At 36.6% G+C, this 20,143-nt stretch overlaps 1 protein-coding gene across 1 annotated transcript; it reads right to left on the bottom strand.

Moving 5' to 3' along the window:
- Positions 1–3,205: 3,205 nt before the first annotated feature.
- LOC145105760 (non-specific phospholipase C3-like) lies at positions 3,206–8,813 on the bottom strand. Its single transcript, XM_079042835.1, has 4 exons — positions 8,042–8,813; positions 7,138–7,547; positions 3,922–4,092; positions 3,206–3,643 (listed from the first exon to the last, which is right to left on the bottom strand). The coding sequence occupies exons 1-4, from the start codon at positions 8,671–8,673 to the stop codon at positions 3,306–3,308; spliced, it is 1,551 nt and encodes a 516-aa protein (XP_078898961.1). The 5' UTR covers positions 8,674–8,813; the 3' UTR covers positions 3,206–3,305.
- Positions 8,814–20,143: the final 11,330 nt, after the last annotated feature.

The following is a 20,143-nucleotide window of genomic DNA, read 5'->3' as shown; positions in this document are numbered from 1 at the left end:
AAATTTCAAACATTGAAAAATGTATACTCTTAATAGCTGATTAATTGTCAGCTAATCCAACTATAACACATCTAATATAAAATCAAAACAATTTTACTGCAAACAAACAACAACAGCTTCTGATTTTAACCAAAGGTAAAATGAAAATTCTTGTAAATATCTTTTTATCCACTAAGACGTCACCTCCAGCAACATAACACCTCCACTGAACACCGCCGACACCACCTCCGGTCCGACCACCGGTGGCGTTCCTACAACACCCAGTCATAACAGAAAATGAAAGCGAGAAAGAGAACAGAAAATGAAAGTGAGAGAGGGAGAGAGAGGGAGAGAAATCGATAGGTGGTGGTCCGAATTTCAAAGTCTTCGAAGGAGAAAGAGATGAGGGAGTGACAGGTACGGGTGGAGACAGATTCGTTAGTGGATGAAGAGGGAGGTGTGGCGGAGATGAGGGGAGATAGATTCGTTGGTGGAGAGATTAAGAAAGAAACCGCGATCAGAAAATCATAGCCGGAGATGCTGGTGGCATTTGTCCGGCCGAAGGTGGGTGTTGCTGCAGGCGGTGGATATGGTCGGCCGAAGATGGAGCTGGTCGATCGTGAGGGTTGTGAGGATGAGAGGAATTTTGGCGGCTGATAAAAAGTTTAGGATTTTAGGGTTTAGTTTTTAATTTATAGGTAGTTGGTTTAGGGTTTTAAAAGTATTGGGTTGAGCTTAAAAAGATTGGGCTTTTTTAAAAACGAAAATTGGATTTTTTTTTTCTTAAAAGAATAAGTCTTTTTTTATAAAATTTATTTAAATAAGCTTTTTTAGTATTAAAATTTTATAAAATATTTATTTTTATGTACTTTTTATTTTTATATTTGTGCAATATTCTAATTATTTATATGTGGTTTTTTTTATTTAGAGATGCTTAAGTTTTTAGCTATATTTCTAAAACTACATGCGACTTCAATCAATGTTGATAAAATATCCACATAAGCTTGTTTTTTTAGCTATATTTCTAAATCATAACATTCATATTATTATTTATTTACGTATTTGTTAACTATATTTCTAAATCACAACCTTCAGGTGTTTTGAAATACATAGAAGATACTTGGTTGAACAAGTACAAAGAAATGTTTGTATCTGTTTGGATTGATCAACATCTTAATTTTGGAAACAACACAACCAATAGAGTCGAGAGTGCACATGTCAATTTAAAGAGATTTTTGGACTCTGCAAGTTCTAATCTCGATAGATTTGTGCAACAAATTAATGAAATTGTGCAGTCACAACTCACTTCAATCAATGAAAGCTTTGAATGAGGTATACGAGTCTTTGTGTTGGTTCGAATCACCTACATATTTGCGACATTGGATGATTATGCCTTGGACTGGTTACTTGATTGCCAACAAGTTTGGTGTGATTGTTCATTGTCTAAGCCATGAACAATCTACAACCTGCTTCCCCCTTTGGAGAGGTCCTGAAGAGTTTCAATCTCACCGAAACATTACAGTGGCACTTGTAGGCAGACATTATATTTCGGTGTCTTTAAAAGGAAATTACCCAATGCCTCCCACCACAACATATTGGAATGCTCATAAAGGCTCGTCTGCATCTTTCTGGTAAACTATGTATTGGTCGCGTTTCGAATTATACAATCAACATAGACCTCGTAGTTCTGAAATACCTTGGATACATATCAAGGATTAAGTATGAATGTAATTGAACTCTTTTGATATGTATTGCTTTCAAAATTTTGTTTTATTATTAGTATGTCATATTTGTAGTCTTTTGTTATAATATTTTTAAATAAAACGATTTTAATAAATTACATACAAATAACCTAAAAAATATATAAAAAAAATTATATTTAACCTATTTTATTTTGCAAGTTTAATAACCTAAAAAATATATAAAAAAAAAATCATATTTTACCTATTTTATTTTGCAAGTTTAAAAAAGATTATTAAAATACTTTTACATAAAAAGGTATTATGATTGGTAAAAAATTCATCATTATTTATTAAGTACTTAATAATTACAAATAAAAGACATAAAATTATTATGTAATGATAGTTATTAAAAAGTATTATTAGTATAATGATTTGTTTATTTGAGGAAAAAAAGTAAGGTAATGATGAGGAGGGTCCTTTAAGACTATTAAAGGGTCTAATTAGATGGACCCTTTGAAAAAAGCAACACGTTTAGTCGACTAAAAAGCTACACTTTTAGTCGACATGATGGAGTATCTACAGAAATCGACTAGAGACTTATTCTATTGGTAATGGCAATGAAAATCAATTAATTAATGGTAAAATATATTTATTAATTTGTATGATTGAAATGTAGGCACAAATTCCAAATCACAAAATTAGTAATGCTGAAAGTGACGGCAATAGTGACGGGATTACGAACTGGAACACCGACTATGGGTTGAAATTTTCATGTCCAACGCGTCAGGGATGGATTTGTCCCTAGCCGTTCTAAAAAACGAAAGGTAAAAACAAAAAGAAAAATAATTCACCACTAAAACCGGTTCTCCGGCTTCCTCGATTTACGAGAATACGTGGGACAGGGTTTGCCTATTGCGACGTATTGGGTCTCTTATGGCATAAAGTTTACCGAATATTGTTTGTATTTGGCACCACACCTATGGCGACGTATTGGGTCTCTTATAATGTGAATAACATTTATTGTGGGGTTGTAAAAACAATTGTGTACCAATAGATGAAACGAATATATGACTATGATATGAAGTTCTGTAATATTACAATAGAATGACATATAGAATATAATAACACTAATATCCTTGTAAGAGCATTTTAGTCAATTAAGTTGGACTTAAAAAAAGAAATTTCGGATTATTAGGGATAAATGATTCACTTTTTAAATAAATGATTTTATGAAATAATAATAACTCTTTTAATTTGTTCATTTGAAAGAATATATTAACGAGTATTTTGAAAAATAAAATATTCTTGAATCATATAAAAATACCTATTCTAGCAGAATGGTTATGTATTTATGCTCTTCTACTTGAAACCTTCGTTTTTGTATATTAATAAACGTCCAAAACGGAAAATATTAATCATAAAAGTAAGTAGATCGAAATATTAATCATAAAAGTAAGTCGATTGAAATGATTGCTTAAGAGTAAATGAATTTTAAACCATCCCACACATACGTGAGAAATGACATAAATGCCCACCAGATTAAATTGAGAGTACATAATTGCCCACCAGATTAAATTGTATATATCATGGAGTATATATTAAGAATACACATCCACTTTGAAAAAGTAAACTATTGCAAATAATTCAATTCTCACAAAGAAAACATGAACATATCTTACCGACAAACTGTTTTGTGCTTATTAGACAAGACGATAACTCTTTATCACATACTATGTACGAGTCATCTTTCCCCTCTTCCTTGGCTTTTCTGCAGTCGTCACAGAATTGTTTGAATGCAACATCCATATATCCCGTTGCTTCCTTAACCTTCATATTCTCTACTAACTTTTCAAGACTAATGCCATCTTTATAGTCCCCTTTTAACACTGCACATAATTGTACAAGTTCCACTTGAAATTCGGTTAATTTGGCATCTTCGTTTGCTTCACCATCTCTCATTTTCTCAGGCTCAGGTAAGCTAACTGTTATCAGAAACATAAATTTACATATACATTGAACTATATGGTGTTTGATATATTTGGACAACTAATCCACTATGATCTATGCTAAGAGTCCTATCCATTACATAAAACAGAAATATATTAAGTCATGTAGTTAGTGGATAGAACACTCAGGAATTGGTAGCTTTAATTCGTGAAATAAATCTAAAATATCATGTCACATTGAGCACAAGAACATATTGGATTAACCTTTATACCACTCTCATTTGGGTTAGTGAGGAGACTATTTGAAAGTGTACCTGGACAATCTGTTCTTGGACTGGCTCTAGTGAGAATGCCTTCAAAAGTGCCTGCCCACTCGTCTCGTTTTGTCAAAAAATCTTTTAGGTTGAAGAGCTTCTTTACAGTCGCTGGAATGGAAGAATGTTCAAATTGTGAACTTGGGTAAGGTCCTGAAGGCCCATGCAGCACTGCATACCATTCACAACAAAATTTATTTTTAGTTTTTAACCTTGTGAAATCGTAGATAGATGACGATGTATTTTTTTTTACTAAATACTTATTTCTTAGGTTTCTTTCTAGCTAATGTTTAACTAATTATTAGTTCTAAAATTTATAAACAGGTAATCGCTATTGGAATTAACTCTGGTCGGTTTTATCACCGGTTCAAAATCCAAAAAATCATTTTGATCATGATTTGGGATTGGTTCCAACATTCCAAAAATCATCGGAATTGGTTTTGGGATTGGGTTGTGAAATTTGGTTTGGTACCTACCGGTGCACCTTCCATTATTAAAAAAAAAAACAAATTAATGAGGTTAAAAACAAATAATTATCTTAAAGTATATTCATTTGATGGTTTCTATTATAAAGCATAGGCACATAATACATGTATGATCGGAGTAATAAATTAAATTGTTAGAATATATTCAACAATGTCCAAATAAATTTATTACTAATTACGTTCGTTGAAAAATTGTAGCAATTGATAGGTTTATTATTTTTATGCCTAATTTACAAAAATAAATTCCAATTTATTTTTGATTTTTATTGATGTAGAGCATATTGAGTACCTAACTAAAGCATTTGTGGATAAATGCATGAAAGAGTAACAAAAAGACGAGTTTTTAACCAAAATAGGGTTATTGAAAAAAATATTTACCAATCTAGTATAGTTTGAAAAATATTTACCAAACTAGTGTTTTTCTTCATTTTTTTTATTTTTCAATATTTCTTATTGTTTTTCTATTTATTTAAAATATCAGCTTTTTTACTTTTTTTTTATTTCAGTTTTTTTACTATTTATTTTAAATATCAGTTTATTATTATTATTATTATTATTATTATTATTATTATTATTATTTACTATGCATTTAACATAAATATCTAACATACAAAAGAGCTTTATTATTTTGGTTCATTACATGCCTATTTGATTAATTTTTTTCTACCGTTTATATAGTCATTACGAGTTTACTTTAATTTTCTTACCATTTATTTATACATATATTTTTAAAAACTTAACCCTTTTACAAATTCAAGTTTTTTCTCATGTCTTTATTTATACAACCTTTGCATGCTTTTTAATTGAGTGTCTTTACATTATAAAATATAAAAAGCAAAAGTATACATATTTTTTGTCTTTACATAAAAACAAATATGTAAAAACATAGAAAACAAATTTTAAAAAAATCTAATTTGTAAAACGAAAGAAATCATAAAATACATGCATAAAACGAAATATGTAAAAAATATTTAGAAAACAAATTTCCAAATCAATAAAAACTATTACTTTTGCTTTTTATATTTTATTTTCAATGTAAAGAAACTCAATTAAAAAGCATGCAAATGTTGTATAAATAAAGACATGAGAAAAAACCTCTTTTTATAAAGGGTTAAGTTTTTAAAATATATATATAAATAAATGGTAAGAAAATTAAAATAAACTCGTAATCACTATATAAACGGTAGAAAAAAATTAATCAAATAGGCATATAATGAACCAAAATAATAAAGCTCTTTTGTATGTTAGATATTTATGTTAAATGTATAGTAAATAAAAATATATAAAATTTAATAAAAAAAACTGAAACAAAAATAAAATAAAAAAATAAACTGATATTTAAAAACAATAAATAGTAAAAAAAACTGAATTAAAAAAAAGTAAAAAAGCTGATTTTTTAATAAATAGAAAAACAATAAGAAATATTGAAAAATTAAAAAAAATGAAGAAAAACACTAGTTTGGTAAATTATTTTCATACTATACTAGATTGGTAAATATTTTTTTCAATAACCCCATTTTGGTTAAAAACTCCAAAAAGACAGGAAAGAAGTTCAACTTTACAAAAACATAAATTTTGATTCGTCAAAAGTTTTTAGGCCCATTTTATATGGACGGAAAGCTCTCAGCTCGATGGCCACTTTAAAGTTTAAACCCTTAAATTTGAGTTTCCTCAAGTTATGGTCCATTTCCGAATTTTGAATACTCGGTTTTAATTTAATTGCATTTTGGCAAAAATTGATAGCTAGTAGTTTGTACCTTTTATTTGGAGCTAGGAGGCGTAGGTTACGTTTATATAAAAGTGTTAGGAAATATGCAAATTTACATTAAAAACCTCTAAATAAAAACTCAAATTTGAAACATTCATTATAGACAAGTATTTTTCTCTAAACAATACTTGAAATATTTTTTAGATTACGAGTAGTTGTTTTCTAAAATAAAAAACTTTAAGTAAAACAAACTTTTTCATTAATTGGAGTTTTTTTATATATATAAAAAAAGAAAAAAATTGAAAGCCAAACTCTTTAAAGGTCTCAAAAGTTCATTGTCAATCACATCCTAAATGTGAAATACATGATTAAATAGATATTTATTCAGCAAATTGATTATATTTTAATTTTCTGAAAGTTGGTGATACCTATCAAATTTAGCTTCAGATTTTTTATTAGCCTTTAAAACATTTTCAAATTTAAAAAAAAAAAAAAAAAAAATCCGTTGTGATTTCTTGTAAATTTCAATGTTGTTTACTTCCGTTATTTCTCACACGAATACTTTATATGTTATTAGAATAAAGAAAAGAATCATCTAGGATGATAAATGAATAACACAACTTAATCAAGTATAAAAGTTTCCTCTTTAGATGAAAAAGATGCTAATAACTTTATGATAACAAAAAGTTATATATATATATATATATATATATATATATATATATATATATATATATATATATATATATATATATATATATATATATATCAAAAAAATTGTATTTAGATGTAACATAATGAAGTAATAAATATTGGAATTTATCTTTTTAATCATTACAACTCAGGGAAAATTTGATCTCTCAGATATTGACTCGTTATGTAAATCGAGACCTATTTTACATTTAAGAATGTATATAGGAGGAATGTTTGCTAAGCTAACTCATTTATATCGAACCAAAACGTTGCATTAGATGTTGTTATAATTAGTAATGTGTTGTTTATGTTGAAAAAAAAATCACATACCGGTCCCCCTTTCGATCCAAGGAGAAATCAAAATAGTTGGAACCCTGACTCCAAGACGGTCGAATTGAAAGTTATATGGTGCAGGACTCGCAATGCCATCAGGGCTCGGGACATCAGAGACAGGGGTGGGGACATGATCGTAAAAACCACCATGTTCATCATATGTGACTAGAAACAAGATTTCATGCCACTGGGGACTCGATCTCAATGCTTCGTAGACTTCTTTTATTAACTTTTGGCCTTCTGAGATGTCGTGAGAAGGGTGGTCATCGTTTCCAGGCAATATTTGAAGGTCAAAATATCTTTGTTCTATAACAACATAATTCGGTAACGTTCCTTCCTCGCAATCTTGTTTAAAATTGAGATCAAACTGATGAAAGTTGTCAATGTACTTCAGTTGTCTTAGATTCCTGTCAATTATTCAAGAAGGGTTAAAAACATAGTTACTTTGTTACAAAACTACAATCAATTCTCAAACGGTGAGCTTGCTTCATTTATGTATTTCATAAATTTATCATGATAATCTAAAAGTTATTAGTCAGAATCTTGGCATGAGCCATATATATAGCTACTTAATATCCAATAAAAGAAAATACCCCAAAATCCAATTGATTAAAGTGTTTAACTTAGTTAGCATGTTACTTATTGTAATACAATACAAAAAGGTAACATAAAACCATCATATTTAGTTAATTTTTGTGAACATAAGAAATTGCAAATCTTAGTGTCTTATTTTTTGTATTTATATTATATAAACGTTACATAAATATGTATATAATGATTGTTTGAAACAAAACTATGAAAGAATAAACAGGTTAAGAATGGAAAAGATCAGTCTTTCCGATTATTTGCAACACATAATCAAATTGAATAAGGCATCAGAAAGAGTTGAAGAACTTTAAACCTATAGAAAAGTGTTGATGGAGGGTATTGATAATAAATTCCAAAAGATAAACCACTTTCCTCCAACGATTCAAATATGGTCTTCTGAGGAAACCCTTGGATCAGTCTCGAGGTATCATTACTTATCGCACCATTCGAAGTGGCCGAGTGAAGATATAACCTATTCGGTTGCGTCTCACCCGGCACCGAAGCAAACCATCGGTCACAAACCGCAAACTCCATCACCAGATCTTGATAAACCGGAACATCATCCGGCTTAAAACCAGACATTACAACCTTAGATAGCCCTACCTCTACGCTTTCAGCTTGTTGTGCAAAACCCTCCATGGTTGGAGGGAATCCAGATGATGAGGATTCTTTGGTCCATGGCACACCAAAGATTTGTTCGTAAACCTCTTGGTACATGTGGCCAGGGTCTGGCTGGATGAAGTCGGAGTCGTTGCTATAATAGATTCGGGTCGAGTCTGGATCGGTGGTGGATAATGGGTTGGATTCTTTTCCAGTAACACCGTCGATTTCGGGGTTGAGAGATTTCATCCAGCCTAGCATGTGATCAAATGAATGATTTTCTTGAACTAGTATTACTATAGTTTTGATGGGATAGTTTTCTTGGTTGATACCTTCGTTTGCCATTTTTGCTTGAAGAAATAGCAAGAATGATCAAGGAAAATTATGAAACTTCTTGTTATTACTCTCTAAGTTTTATAGGAACTTACTTTCGGTCTCCAATTAACATGAAATGTCATCTTGAAAACCTTTTGCAATATTGATCATGTTCGTATTCTTTCATCATTTTAAAGAATGTACGAATTAGTGATGTAATAACTACTTACACATAGTAATACATGTTATTTTCATTTTTATATAGTAAAGGGAAATGAATATTTTATATATTACAAAGAAATATATAAGTTGTCAACTATATACATCATTCTTCCAAATTTAACTTTAAAAACTATATACATCATTCTTCCAAATTTAACTTTCAATGTTTTAAAAATCGGTTTTTTAGTTTAACCGATATGGTAACCGTTACTCTGTTCGACAGTTATGGTCTATCCCAGAGGGTTTTTTAGTTGAACCGGTATGGTGACCAGTATCTATTTTTTCATTTGTTTTCCTATTTTCCTAAACATGCACATGCAGATGGGTGGGCGATGTGGACGATTGTTCAGGACCCATCTTTCAAAGGGGTCCAAAAATTTTATGGAATTTATTAATGAAATGGTAGACAAGACCGATCTTAAAGATATCATTAATAATTTTGTATCTCAAAAAGCTTGAATAAATATTTTTTCTTTAAATATATGAATTTTTTTTATAAAAAATGTTATATTTAGAAGCTAGTATAAATTTTCTTTTAGTTATTGAGTAGTTATAAAAAAGTTAATGAAATTTGGGTATTTTAAGGGTTTTTTTCCTCTCTCGTATTGGGCCAAAATATGTTTAAAACGGCCCTTCACATACATATATACATATATAAATCAAGAATTTGACGTTTACAAGTTCAAACATTAAAAATTAACATAAAAACGAATTGTAGATCAATCCAAATACATTAAAAGAACACATAATTATAAGTTTTACATCAATCCACATATATCAAAAAAAATAAAGTATAATACTGAAACAAAATATAGTTTTAGATGAATACAAACGCATCAAAAAACTTTATAACATTTATCATATGTTTTTATTTAGAGAAATCTAAATAGATGTGAAAACACCACCAAAGTTTATTATGCAAAATGGTTTTCTTTTCAATGTGTTTTTATTCAATTTAATCGGTTTAAACGGTTTTTTGTAAAAATTTGCCAGTTTATTCCCGTTCAGAAATAGATATATAATTGGTGATAGTTGAACCGCTCTGTCACCTGGTTCCCGATCCAACCGTTTCGATCAATTGGTTCAAACCGATTTTTAAAACATTGATCTACATCATGTGGTCGACGATCACATGATGTTATTTTCATTGTATCTACTTGAACCTTCAACCACCATCTTTTCATTATGTTTCTTGTGTAGCATGTGAAGTTCACGGGTAAGGTGTTTTAAATATCTTTTGTTAATTAAACTTTTAAAATTAGAGATATTTACAAATCTATCCATTTTGTCTAAATAACTTTACCAAAATTAGCCAAAATTTTAGATTTTTTAGAAAATAGTCATTGAAACCCTAGACGGGGCTACTTCATATGCAATTTCGTCACCTCCTTTTCGGTTTTGTAATAGCCAATTCCATGTGTCTAAGCAAAAAATTATTTATTCTTCCAACTTTTCGATCTTCCCATTCATTTCATGTGGGTTCTTATTCCTCTAATTTTATCCATTCTACCAAGAATAATCAATATTAATTCGTAAATCTAGATCGGCTAATTTGTAACACCCAAAAAATTTCAAACCAATTTAAACTTTCAAAAACAACCCAAGTTCCTATTACAAAAAGGTTTCCAAATAGTTTATTATCAGAGTATCCCAGAAACAGAATCATAAAAAAAGTGAGGAGCGGTACGATCACGCCTTTGCCTTGCCACGATCCCCTGATGTACCTGAAACAATAATCGATAAATGTAAGCTCGAAGGCTTAGTGTGTTACCCCCAAAATACTCATACACACATAACCATACACACACAGTAACAAACAGCATACTATGGGTCCAATCAACCCTCGGGTTGGAATACCCCAAGCCCTCAACCATCGGGTTAGAATGCCAACATACTACGAGTCCAATCATCCTCGGGATGGAATACTCTTGGCCCACAACCATCGGGTTGGAATGCCCACACTCATATACATACAACAACTACTATGGGTCCAATCATCCATCGGGATGGGATACCCCAGGCCCTCAACCATCGGGTTGGAATGCCAACCTACTATGAGTCCAATCATCCTCGGGATGGAATACTCTCGGCCCATAACCATCGGGTTGGAATGCCCACCTACTATGAGTCCAATCATCCTCGGGATGGAATACTCTCGGCCCACAACCATCGGGTTGGATTGCCCACATACTATCAATCAAACATGTGCACTTACATCAGACAATCGTATAACAGTCTACCAGACAACATACTAGGGCCCTATCATCCTCATGATGGAATACCCTCAACTACCATAACAAGCATGTGCACATATAACATGTAATCTCCTACCAGCATACAGACAATCGGACCAACTACAAGTCACTAGGTATAACCACAACCGATCTACCCGGATACCGATCTAACAGATCATACTAGCATATAATAATCCTATCTACCAGGATACCGTACTAACATATCATAACATAGACCATTCCAAATAACATAGCAAAGGGCCGGCCTTGGTGCCTTAGACCCTTGGGTACAGTGAGGATAACTCACCTTGTAATGCCGAACTGAAGAGGTAAGATCAAATCCCCCGATCACAGCCACGAACTCCACCACCTAACACTTTGATGAAACCATATCTGTAAGTGCCCAAATTACCAGAATACCCTTGGAAGTCAAACTGGTCAACTCTTGGTCAAAGTCAAAGTCCTGGTCAAAGTCAGCCTTCCTGATTGACCCTACTCGTCGAGTCAGCCCATTGACTCGCCGAGTTCCCAATCTCAGAAAATCCTCATATCACGACTCAACTCGCCAAGTGACCCCATGACTCGTCGAGTTCATCAATCCCCGAGTCCTAGCCTGTCCAACTCACTGAGTCACCACTCAACTCACTGATCCTTATCATAACCAGAGGGGTTAGGGTTTGCGACCCGACTCGTCGAGTCCAAGAACAGACTCGCCGAGTTCACTTAAGTCATCCTCATTCAGACAATTTCAGTCCATCTCACTACTTCCAACTCATAGATCTGGACTCCTAAGGCTAGTTTTACACGTAAAGTTTCCAACTTTACGTACATGCAAGGTGATTTTGGCTCAAAACAAGCTAGAGAGATGGTTCAAGACAAGAATGCTCACAAACAAGCTAAAAGGCTGATACTTTATGCCTCCATGGACCAAGATAAGTCTAGATCTGAAGTTGCAACCCCAGATCTAGTCCCAAAACCCGAAATGGATCCCAAACATGCTAAATAGCCCCAAATCATCATCCAAGAATAGATCTAGAAGGGAAGAGCTCAAGGCAATGACTTGTTACCTCCAAAATGTGCCCAAGATGAAGTAGATTCTGGATCTACACGAATTCCTTGATGCTAGCCTCTTGATTTACAAGTTTCCTTCACTAGAATCACCTTCCAAAGCTCAAAAACTCTCACCAATGGCTCACACACGATTTTAGGGTTTACTGACTCTCAAGGGGTAACAAAGAGGCTGAGGTGAGAACATAAGGTCCTTTATATAGGGTGCAAACCCTAAATTCTAGGGTTTTCTCTTTCCAGCACCAACTCGTCGAGTCACGCCGCCGACTCGGCGAGTTGGTCACTTAACACGTGGCCAAAAACCCGTTCTAACTCGACGAGTCAAGATACCTACTTGCCGAGTCAACTCCTTTATTTTCACAAAAGACCCCGAACTTATATTCCTGAACTTGGGATGTTACAACTCTCCCCCACTTAAATTAGGCTTCGTCCTTGAAGCATGCTGCAGCACACGATTTCGGATAACACTCCTATATTGCAGCCTCCGATCTCCCAAACCAGTCCAAATCTCTTCAGGCACTACTACCGCGTCCCTTCTAAGGACAACTCCTTCCTGTGCAGGATCCCTACCTATTGCTCCAAGCCTTCCACCGGCCTCTTCTCCTTAATATCCACACACATCAATCTAAGTATCACCCGGTGATACTTCCACCTTCCTGTCATGCACGCACTTTCGTGACTGGCGAAAGCTGGTTACCACTATAATTCACGGGGCTCTCTCTCACAGTATTAATCTATCCTTACCTTTCCAAAACTGGCGATAACCCGGGTAACTTGCAATATTAGAAACTCATCCACTTCCCTTCCTGAATCTAGTCCCTTTCCGCGCTGACAGGATGACGCATCCTTCAGCTTCCGAGTAACTCTCATGAACAACCAGCTATATCGCATAAACACTCATACCTGGCCCAATCAGCCTCGGGCTGGAATACCAGGTATGCCTATGACGGGTCCAGTCATCCCTAGGATGGTATACCCTCGTATCCTCATGCATGTTTGGCCTAATCAACCCTCGGGTTGGAATACTAAACATACCAGGTCCAATCAATCATAGGGTCCGGTCATCCTCATGATGGAATACCCTAGATTGGAATACCACTACATACATATCCCATGTCTACAACCATACTTGGAATCCAAGGATCTATCCTCGTATCTCCTTCAAACTCCTCTGATTTGACACAACCGACTACAAATTACCCAAATCTCAACAATACGTCTACCTCAAACCCGATACAGCAGGGAATATAACTATCACGATCTCTACGCCCACGACCTATGACTGGAATACCCTCACATGGTCCTCAGCATAGGTCTGGATTGCTTCTGAGCCTGTCAACCTCGCTACTTCCACTTCTGTTGTCCAAAGCTCCATCCTGGAGATACTCACCTCCTCCACTTCCAAGGAGGCCTAAACCATGACCTCGCAACATCAGTCAGCGTCACAGTGTTGAAACCCCACCTTACACTATCCACTGGTGGATCACGTTGCCATTCCATAACACATATACTCAGAACCTGAACCCACAACTGATAAACCCATATAGAGTCTTCATCACACTTCCTCATTATGTTCATCACTCGAAGACAGATCCACTGATTGCTATTAGCATAGCAGTATACTTCATACCCATACATAGATTTTCAGTACATACAGAGTCTTCCGCATAACTGGACCGCCTCATTGCACCATTCTAGTAACTGTCATCCAAACTGCATCAGGCAGCATCTTCCAAAGCGAACGTCCCATCCGAGAATTTCCAATTCTTCCCCACTTAGAACACTAACTATTGTCTACCGGCGGTGAAGCTGGTACGCGACTCACTTGTCCCTATCCGAGGCAACGAACTTCAAAGTATCCGAATTCCTGCTGATGATTTCTGAATCCCGACTGCTCGTTTTGGTCTGACGATTTCCTATCCTATCTCTTTCTCTTAAATGAACCACCGGATCCTACCCATCTAAGATCCCTTAACAGTACATTCCCCCTAGCATCTCATATGCCCTAATAACTCCCGCAGAAAGAAACGGAAACTCATAATACGAATACGAACAAAAGATAGGAGAAAAGACATACCGGCCGTCACATATGGCGCTGTCCCGGTCTCCTCGGTCATAAGCTGATAGGGCACGCCCTTGAGCCTTCGGAGGCTCTGCTCTACCCTGACCCCTGTCAGTAAGCCTCAAAGTGGCTGGTGCTGGGGCCTGCACTGGCCTGGCAGCCAAAAGAGGACACTGGGCCTTCATATGGCCCACCTGCTCGTAATGATAACAAAGTCGGACTCCGGCAGCTGGAGTCTGCTGTCTGCAGTCCCTGGCTATGTGACCCTCCTTGCCACACTTGTGGCACCCAGAAGAAGACCGACAACCTCCATCATGCACCTTGCCGCACTTCCCACAAGTGCGACTACTCTGACTTCCCTGTCGATAATCAGTGGCCCTCAACCGTTTCGGCACAGGCTGAGACTGCATCGGGGCCTGTCTCTGCTCCCTCAGATGGAGCTCAATCTCTAACTCGTGCCACCTGGCGGCCTCCTGCAACTCCAACAAAGTATCACGTCTCTGTGTGGACACAAACTGTCTGATGTCCCTCCTGAGCATGCTCAGATACCGGGTCATCTGAGCCTGCTCCGAAGCAAACTCGGGGCAAAACATTGCCCTCTCCGTAAACATCCTGGTGATCTCCATCACCGACTCTGAATCCTGTCTCAGCTCCAAAAACTCTTGAGCCAATCTCTCCCGCTCTACCCGCGGAACATAACGAGTACTGAACATATCCCGAAACCGATCCCAAGTCACCGCAGCTCGCTGCGCGTCAGAGTATGATCTCGTAGTCAACCTCCACCAATCCTTCGCCCCGAGCCTCAAAAGGTTCAGAGCACACCTCACCCTATGATCAGCAGGGAACGAACATGTGAAGAAACATCCCTCCACATCTGACAACCATCTCATAGCAACGATCGGATCCTGAACCCCGTCGAAAGTAGGGGGCTTTGTATTATCGAAGTCCCGGTACTGGAAGCCCGACCGGGTCCTCCCCATGTTGCTGCTAGAGCCGTTGTAGCTGCCGCGACAGCCGTCTCAGTAAGAGCTGCATAACGATCATCGAAGTACTCCATCATAGCGGTCTTGATAGACCCGAACATTTCCGGTAACTAAGCCCGGAACATAGCAGCAACCTCGTCATGCAGGATTTCACGAATCCTGGCATCCAACTCATCTGTCCTCATCTGGCCAACGACCTCGAGTGGTACTGATCCATCCTGACCACCCTCTCCTGATCCGGATCCCGCCCCGACACGTCTCATAACCACCATTTTGAAAATATATCAGGAAGAACATTAGATACTCCTCATGACAACCCGGGAACCAACTCTCAACCAAACCCCTAGGGATTGTGACTTCCTTGCTACGCGTACGGGTCCTGTGCTTTCAATAGTACGGGCACATACTACCTTCCACACCTACCCATATTTGTCTCAAGTATCGCCACAACACCCTAACAGTACACATAAACATAGCGAGCGCTCAATCCTCACTCCTATAGGAAAGCTAAATACCTCATCTCAGACCTACCGGTCCCACACAACCCAACCCATCCATGAAACTTCCACCAACCATGTAGCACTAGTGTATGCTAGCCATACATAACGCTGGACCCTATAGACTTTCGAATATCCAATCATACCCTAAGCTCCTAATCAGACAAGAATAGAACATAAGGCCAAATCAAACATTCTCAGGCTATAAGATCTTAGTTATGTATAACCGTGATGCATACACTAAATAATTACAGTAATGATGTCAGTTCGATATAAGGAAACCCTAGGCTAACAAGCATCATACAATCAGGCAATTCTATCTTGCAATTCCTGAAGATCCCTAACCTAGTACTAGCATGTTGTTCTATCATATAACAAAATCAAATAACTGTATTGTATTTTGGGGTCTACTTACTGGCTCCGGCTGATCGTACCCCCTATATCCTCCTTTACTTATTTTGAAAACCATTTTAGAAATCATTTTGAAAACCTTCCCTTGATTTGAGACTGGAGTCGCACGAATGTTGCTCCAATTCACTCAAACCAAGGCTCCGATACCAACTTGTAACACCCAAAAATTTCAAACCAATTTAAACTTTCAAAAACAACCCAAGTTCCATTAGTTATTACAAAAAGGTTTCCAAATAGTTTATTATCAGAGTATCCCAGAAACAGAATCATAAAAAAAAGTGAGGAGCGGTACAATCACGCCTTTGCCTTGCCACGATCCCCTGATGTACCTGAAACAATAATCGATAAATGTAAGCTCGAAGGCTTGGTGAGTTACCCCCAAAATACCCATACACACATAACCATACACACACAGTAACAAACAACATACTATGGGTCCAATCAACCCTCGGGTTGGAATACCCCAGGCCCTCAACCATCGGGTTGGAATGCCAACATACTACGAGTCCAATCATCCTCGGGATGGAATACTCTTGGCCCACAACCATCGGGTTGGAATGCCCACACTCATATACATACAACAACTACTATGGGTCCAATCATCCATCGGGATGGGATACCCCAGGCCCTCAACCATCGGGTTGGAATGCCAACCTACTATGAGTCCAATCATCCTCGGGATGGAATACTCTCGGCCCACAACCATCGGGTTGGAATGCCCACTTACTATGAGTCCAATCATCCTCGGGATGGAATACTCTCGGCCCACAACCATCGGGTTGGATTGCCCACATACTATCAATCAAACATGTGCACTTACATCAGACAATCGTATAACAGTCTACCAGACAACATACTAGGGCCCTATCATCCTCATGATGGAATACCCTCAACTACCATAACAAGCATGTGCACATATAACAGGTAATCTCCTACCAGCATACATACAGTCGGACCAACTACATGTCACTAGGTATAACCACAACCGATCTACCCGGATACCGATCTAACAGATCATACTAGCATATAATAATCCTATCTACCAGGATACCGTACTAACATATCATAACATAGACCATTCCAAATAACATAGCAAAGGGCCGGCCTTGGTGCCTTAGACCCTTGGGTACAGTGAGGATAACTCACCTTGCAATGCCGAACTGAAGAGGTAAGATCAAATCCCCCGATCACAGCCACGAACTCCACCACCTAACACTTTGATGAAACCATATATGTAAGTGCCCAAATTACCAGAATACCCTTGGAAGTCAAACTGGTCAACTCTTGGTCAAAGTCAAAGTCCTGGTTAAAGTCAGCCTTCCTAATTGACCCTACTCGCCGAGTCAGCCCATTGACTCGCCGAGTTCCCAATCTCAGAAAATCCTCATATCACGACTCAACTCGCCAAGTGACCCCATGACTCGTCGAGTTCATCAATCCCCGAGTCCTAGCCTGTCCAACTCACTGAGTCACCACTCAACTCACTGATCCTTATCATAACCAGAGGGGTTAGGGTTTGCGACCCGACTCGTCGAGTCCAAGAACAGACTCGCCGAGTTCACTTAAGTCATCCTCATTCAGACGATTTCAGTCCATCTCACTGCTTCCAACTCATAGATTTGGACTCATAAGGCTAGTTTTACACGTAAAGTTTCCAACTTTACGTGCATGCAAGGTGAATTTGGCTCAAAACAAGCTAGAGAGAAGGTTCAAGACAAGAATGCTCACAAACAAGCTAAAAGGCTGATACTTTATGCCTCCATGGACCAAGATAAGTCTAGATCTGAAGTTGCAACCCCAGATCTAGTCCCAAAACCCGAAACGGATCCCAAACATGCTAAATAGCCCCAAATCATCATCCAAGAATAGATCTAGAAGGGAAGAGCTCAAGGCAACGACTTGTTACCTCCAAAATGTTCCCAAGATGAAGTAGATTCTGGATCTAAACGAATTCCTTGATGCTAGCCTCTTGATCTACAAGTTTCCTTCACTAGAATCACCTTCCAAAGCTCAAAAACTCTCACCAATGGCTCACACACGATTTTAGGGTTTACTGACTCTCAAGGGGTAACAAAGAGGCTGAGGTGAGAACATAAGGTCCTTTATATAGGGTGCAAACCCTAAATTCTAGGGTTTTCTCTTTCCGGCACCAACTCGTCGAGTGACGCCGCCGCCTCGGCGCGTTGGTCACTTAACATGTGGCCAAAAACCCGTTCTGACTCGACGAGTCAAGATACCTACTTGCCGAGTTAACTCCTTTATTTTCACATAAGACCCCGAACTTATATTCCTAAACTTGGGATGTTACATAATTGTTGTATGATAGAACCTCCCCGGTAGACATCTCTCGATTTCGAAATGTATTGAAGCTCCGGGTAGTAAAAAAATTGGGATCTTGTGTTTCCAAGGTTGAATTTCATATTCCAACAAAACCCGTAATCGTAAAAGAGTATATTCTTTATCTATGGGCCTAGCAAAAAAAAATTGGGATATGATATCCCCCCCCCCCCCACGCCCTCAAAATCGGACGTGATGGTTTCCTCTCATCCAACTTAAGTAGGTACACCGAAAAAAGAAAAAGAAATGAGTTCTCGCTTTGAAATTCTAGAAAACTCCAAAAATATATACTTCTTACTCTAGTTTCTAGTAAAGACCAAGCAAAACTTCATGGATTCCATCTTCCTTGATTATTTTTATTTAGATTTTATGAATTATTTATTTAATTATGACATAAAGGAAATATAAAATTCTTGAGTGGTCTACTTCCCCTCGAATGATGAATCTGTAATTCTTAATGAAAGAGAATTTAGAAGAGATTTACATGTCTATTGTAACGTCCGCATTTCTCACTAAGAATTTATTTGAGTAATCATTATTTATACAATATAATTTTTCTTGTGAAATAAATAATTATTCAAACATAATATGTGTTTATATAAAAGTGATTTATATATATATATATATATATATATATATATATATATATATATATATATAATGTATGGAGTAGACAGATATAATGTGTATATAATAATTGTAAAAAAGCTTATCCTAAAACTTAACAAACCGGGCTAAATAAATAATTAAAAAATTGACTTCATATGAGAAATTTATAATTTTCGAAGTTTCGCGTTCAACTCGAAACAACAATGTGTGCCATAAAAAGTGGAATGGAGATCATTTTCTTTTTAGCCAAAGCAATGTAAAGAAGAATCGAAGTACTCGTAAATACAAATCCGTGTTTATAGAGAACGACAATAAAGAGCTCGTATGAAGAAGTTTTTTTGCAGTGTAATCCTCATAGACTAGTCGAAGAAGTCTAAAGAAAAGTTGTAGTACTTGTTGATACGAAACTGGGGATATAAAGAACATCGAAAACAGAGCTCGTCTGCGAAAGATGTGATTTTTCGAAGATTCGAAAATTTACCCGACATGAGCAATTGTAGCACTAGCCAAACAACGCCATGTGTCAGGACCACAGTCGAAGACTTGCCGCCTAGGCAAGGGCGCAACACGACTATGTCAAGCGAGCTACACGCTTCCCTCCCAAACAACCTATACATAGCACCAAAATCTTGTTTATTTTCACACCTTTTCTCCAAATCCTCTAGATACTTTTCTCTAACCCCAACCCCCGATTTTTTGAGCTTCTGACCACTTTAGCAAAAAGCTAAGACATCAGAGAGCCCAATGAAAAGGAGTATTTGGAGTTGAACTTCTGTGCACGAATTTTCGACATTTTGCTGGAAATTTTTATAAGTTAAGCTGAATTTAGTATGCTTTATGTAACATCCATAAAATTCAAGCCAATTTAAAACTTTTTCAAACATTCAAAAACCGATATTTATTACAAAAATGTTTTCAAAATAGTTTCATATCAGAGTATCCCAGAAACAAAGTCATAAAATGCGAGGAGGTGCACGATCACGCCTTCGCCTTCCCGCGCTCATCAGAAGTACCTGAAACAAAATCCAAAATTGTAAGCTCGAAGCTTAGTGAGTTCCTCCAAAATACCAACGCCAT

The sequence above is a fragment of the Lactuca virosa genome, chromosome 4 (assembly GCF_052849685.1).
Source record: "Lactuca virosa cultivar CGN04683 chromosome 4, Lactuca_virosa_CGN04683_v6, whole genome shotgun sequence".
Classification (NCBI taxonomy): Eukaryota; Viridiplantae; Streptophyta; class Magnoliopsida; order Asterales; family Asteraceae; genus Lactuca; species Lactuca virosa.
The sequence above is the reverse complement of the archived record's forward strand: the minus strand, read 5'-3'. Positions and strand labels throughout refer to the sequence as shown.

Coding starts and splice junctions, on each gene's coding strand:
- LOC145105760 (XM_079042835.1), bottom strand. CDS start 8,673: ATGGCAAACGAAGGTATCAACCAAGAAAACTATCCCATCAAAACTATA. Junction 7,548..8,041: donor CCATCAACACTTTTCTATAG/GTTTAAAGTTCT, acceptor AATAATTGACAG/GAATCTAAGACAACTGAAGT. Junction 4,093..7,137: donor TTGGATCGAAAGGGGGACCG/GTATGTGATTTT, acceptor AATGGTATGCAG/TGCTGCATGGGCCTTCAGGA.